Here is a 4,103-nt window from a genome sequence, read left to right on the forward strand (position 1 = left end):
GGAGAAATTAAGCAAAGGTTAGATAGAATGCTGTGCACTCCTACCTGGTTTCAGATTTTTGACAAAACAAGGTGCAAACATGTTGACACTTACAGTTCAGATCATAGCATGCTTGTGATTGATACGGCACCTGAGGAGCAAAAGCAAAGGAAAAAATTCATTTTCGATAAAAGATGGATACAGCAAGAAGGAATCACTCAAGTGATTGAGGAAGCTTGGAAACTAGAAGTGGAAGGATCAAGAATGTATAAAGTCACTAGAAAGATTTCTAATTGTAGAGTGGCTCTTCTCAAATGGAAGAATAGCTTTCGGCATAATTCTAGGAAAGAGATCAACAACATAAAGGCAGCTATGGAGAGGCTTAAAGAAGCACCTGAGTTTAATAGAAGAACTATGAATGACCTTAAGACTCAACTCAAGAGAGCTTATGCCAAAGAGGAGGTGTACTGGTCCCAAAAGTCTAGAGTGACTTGGTTGAAAGAGGGGGACAAAAATTCACAGTTCTTTCATGCTAATGCCAAAGGTGGAGTGAAAAGAAATAGGATTTCTAATGTACAGAGAGAGGATGGTTCTTGGACCTCTAATGAGAAGGAATTAGGAGAGGAAGTGGCTCGTTATTACCAGTATCTTTTTGATAGTCAAGGCACTGAAGGCATTGAGGATGTTTTGAGGGGTATACCAACCACTATTTCTGATCAAATGAATGTTAATCTGACTAGAATTGTTACTGAGGCCGAGATCAAGTCTGCACTCTTTTCCATGCATCCCAACAAAGCCCCTGGGCCTGATGGGATGACACCTCTTTTTTTCCAAAAATTTTGGAGTGTAATTAGATCTGACATTGTTCCAGCCATTCAGAGCTTCTTCCATTCAGGTTTCATGCTTAAGTCCCTTAATCACACGGTTGTCTCCCTGATTCCCAAAGTGGATATGCCTTTCAATCTTAAAGACTACCGACCCATAAGTCTATGCAATGTTCTTTATAAAATTATCTCCAAAGTGCTTGCCAATAGACTTAAATATAATCTGGACTGTTGTATTAGTAAGAACCAGGCAGCTTTTGTCCCAGGGAGACAAATTTTAGATAATGTCATTGTGTCCCATGAATATCTCCACTGCCTGAGAAATAAAAGAACAGGTTCAGTAGGGTGTATGGCATTAAAACTGGACATGGCAAAAGCCTATGATAGGGTTGAGTGGAAATTCTTATGTGCAGTCATGCAGAAAATGGGATTCTCAGAGAGATGGATCAACTGGGTATGGAAGTGTTTGTCAACTGTCTCATACTCTTTTAAGATCAATGGTGATCAGAGAGGTTATGTCAACCCCAAGAGAGGTATAAGGTAGGGGGATCCTCTATCCCCCTATTTGTTCTTAATCTGTTCAGAGGGCCTGTCAAATTTGTTGAGAAGAGCTGAGGAGAGCAAACTGATATCAGGTATTAGTATCAGTAGACGAGGCCCATCAGTTTCACATTTGTTCTTTGCTGATGATACTTTAGTTTTCTGCAAAGCTACCGCAGGTCAAGCTAAGGAGCTCATGAACATTCTAGCCAATTATGAGAAAGCCTCTGGTTAGATGGTCAACTATGATAAATCATCTGTTTTCTTCAACAAGAACACGCCTGAGGGGGACAAGGTTTCTGTGTGCAGCAAGCTAGGAAATGTTCAAATGGTAAGCCAAGGCAAATATCTTGGATTACCCATGGTCATTACAAGAACCAAGGAGCAACTGTTTGGCTTTATCAGGAATAATTGTCAACGAAGGATGGAAAGTTGGAAAAACAAGATGCTAAGCAATGCAGGGAAAGAAGTACTACTGAAAGCCATCGCAATGGCTCTACCTACATACGCCATGTCCTGCTTCAAACTTCCAGGCAAACTCTGTAAAGATGTGAGTGCAATGATGGCTAGGTACTGGTGGGGAGAAGAAGAAGGAAAAAAGAAGCTGCATTGGTGCTCCTAGTCTAAACTTACAAAGCACAAAGACAAAGGGGGAATAGGATTTAAGGACCTGCAGGATTTTAATAAAGCTCTTCTTGGAAAGCAAATTTGGAGGTTGATAACATGCCCAAATCTTTTGCTAAGTAAGGTTATGAAAGCCAGGTACTATCCGGATAGCACAATATTCAAGTGTCAGGTGAATCCAATTGCCTCATGGGTTTGGAAAAGCCTGGCAAGTGTTAGAGATGAAGTGGGAAGGGGAATCTGGAGGAAAATAGGGGACGGTAATAGCACAAACATCTGGGAAGATCGGTGGATCCCAAATACCACAGAAGGGAAACCTACGACCCCAAAACCACAAAGCTGCAATTTACACAAAGTGAAAGAGCTGATCACAAATTTCAGGTGGAATAGACCTTTGATTTTCAGTACATTCAATGGGAAAGATGTTGAAGAAATCCTCAAAATTCTAATAAGTTTAGCAGGCAGGACAGATTGCAGCTACTGGATAGCAAGCAATAATGGAAAATACACTGTGAAGTCAGCCTACAAGATGCTGGAGAGGGAGGAGAAAGCTCAACAACAAGAGAGTAGTGGGAAAGGGGAAACCAGCTGTCATGTGCAGAAGGAGAAGGTATGGAGGAAGATGTGAGGAATGGACATTAAGGGCAAACTAAAGCATTTTCTTTGGAAATGTCTGAACAAAGCTCTACTAGTGAACGAGCTCATTTACTACAGAACTCGAATGGGGGAACCAATATGTCAAGTGTGTGGCGAAGGGGAGGAAACAATAGAGCACTTGATGTTCTTCTGCACTATCGCAAAGGAGGTATGGAGATTGGCACCAGTGCAGTGGGATGGCATTGAGGATAGAAGAGGCAATTTTAACACATGGTGGAGTGAGTTGATGGAAGCATCAAGTAGGAAGGAAGGACAGCAGCACCAAACACTTACTGTGAACATTCTTTGGCAACTGTGGAAAGCCAGGAATGAGAAGATCTTCAACAATAAGAGTAGGAATCCTTTTGACATTGTACAGAAAGCTCATCTAGAATGGATAGAATACACTGAAGTGCAAGGTACAGGTAAGCTGGCGAGCAGACAGGAAACATCAGCTAGCAATGAAGAGGCACCAGGTGACACAACAAACAGCAACACAATGACAATTATTGTGGAGGTGAGCCAGCAGAAGGAAACGAAAACTATGGGCATTGGCATAGTGGCAACCAAGGACAAGGTGCATGCTGCATGGGCCATGAAGGACAAAAGTACAGGGGACACTTTATTGGACTATGCTGCTGCACTCAAATTAGTGTTGTGTAAAATCACCGAGAAGCATTGGCCTGCTGTGCATCTGCTTGTTTCATCCGCACATATGGTACGAATGCTGAGAAATAACAAGACCACAGACATAAGACTCTTTGCTCAATTGGAAGACATTCACATGTTCAAAGCTTTGTTTATGAGCTGCTCATTTAGCTTAGTTGCCAACCAGTGTAATAGACTAGGGAGAAGAATTAGTAAGTATGCTACTAGATTAGCGCAAGATGAGGAATATCTAAGTCCTCTGTGTCAAATGACACAATTGTAGAGCTCCTTATGGGCCGTTGCTCAAGTTTGTATAGCTTGTTTTGAAATCAATATATTTCCTAACGTTTCTGTAAAAAAAAAAAAAAAAAAAAAAAAAGGGAATACGTGACCTAGAGGAAACCTTAAATTAAAACTTGAAGTCAGCTAATCCTCCAATTAATTTCATCATGACTCCTGCACATACCAAGGTTAAATTGCACAATCATTTGACAGGATCCCGCCTTCATTAACATTAGTTGAAAAATTGTCTCAACTAAGTTTCATGCTAGCTAATGGTACTTGGGGTTTTATTTGCTGCAAATATCGATGATTCATACAAGGAAAAAAAAAACCTTACTAATCAAAAGATTTTCTTCAAGTACAGCTAACAAAGGATGCTAACAAAGGACGTTTCTTGAGTAACGAGAGAAATAAACTTGAGTTTAGAATAAGACAGAAATTCACTTGAATTTGACCAAGCCCTGGTCGAGTCAAGCATTAGGTTCAATTCTAGATGATGATACAATATCCCTCCCCCCCTCCCTTTATCATGGATAGTGATACAAAAGTAACATACAAAATAATCAAAAA

General features: G+C 40.6%; 1 protein-coding gene across 1 annotated transcript; it reads left to right on the top strand.

The window, feature by feature from the left end:
• The first annotated feature begins 2,688 nt into the window (after positions 1-2,688).
• LOC113708245 (uncharacterized) lies at positions 2,689-3,534 on the top strand. The gene has a single exon (XM_027230707.1). It carries the CDS (start codon positions 2,689-2,691, stop codon positions 3,532-3,534), a length of 846 nt encoding a protein of 281 aa, XP_027086508.1.
• Positions 3,535-4,103: the final 569 nt, after the last annotated feature.

The sequence above is a fragment of the Coffea arabica genome, chromosome 9c (genome assembly GCF_036785885.1).
Source record: "Coffea arabica cultivar ET-39 chromosome 9c, Coffea Arabica ET-39 HiFi, whole genome shotgun sequence".
NCBI lineage: Eukaryota > Viridiplantae > Streptophyta > Magnoliopsida > Gentianales > Rubiaceae > Coffea > Coffea arabica.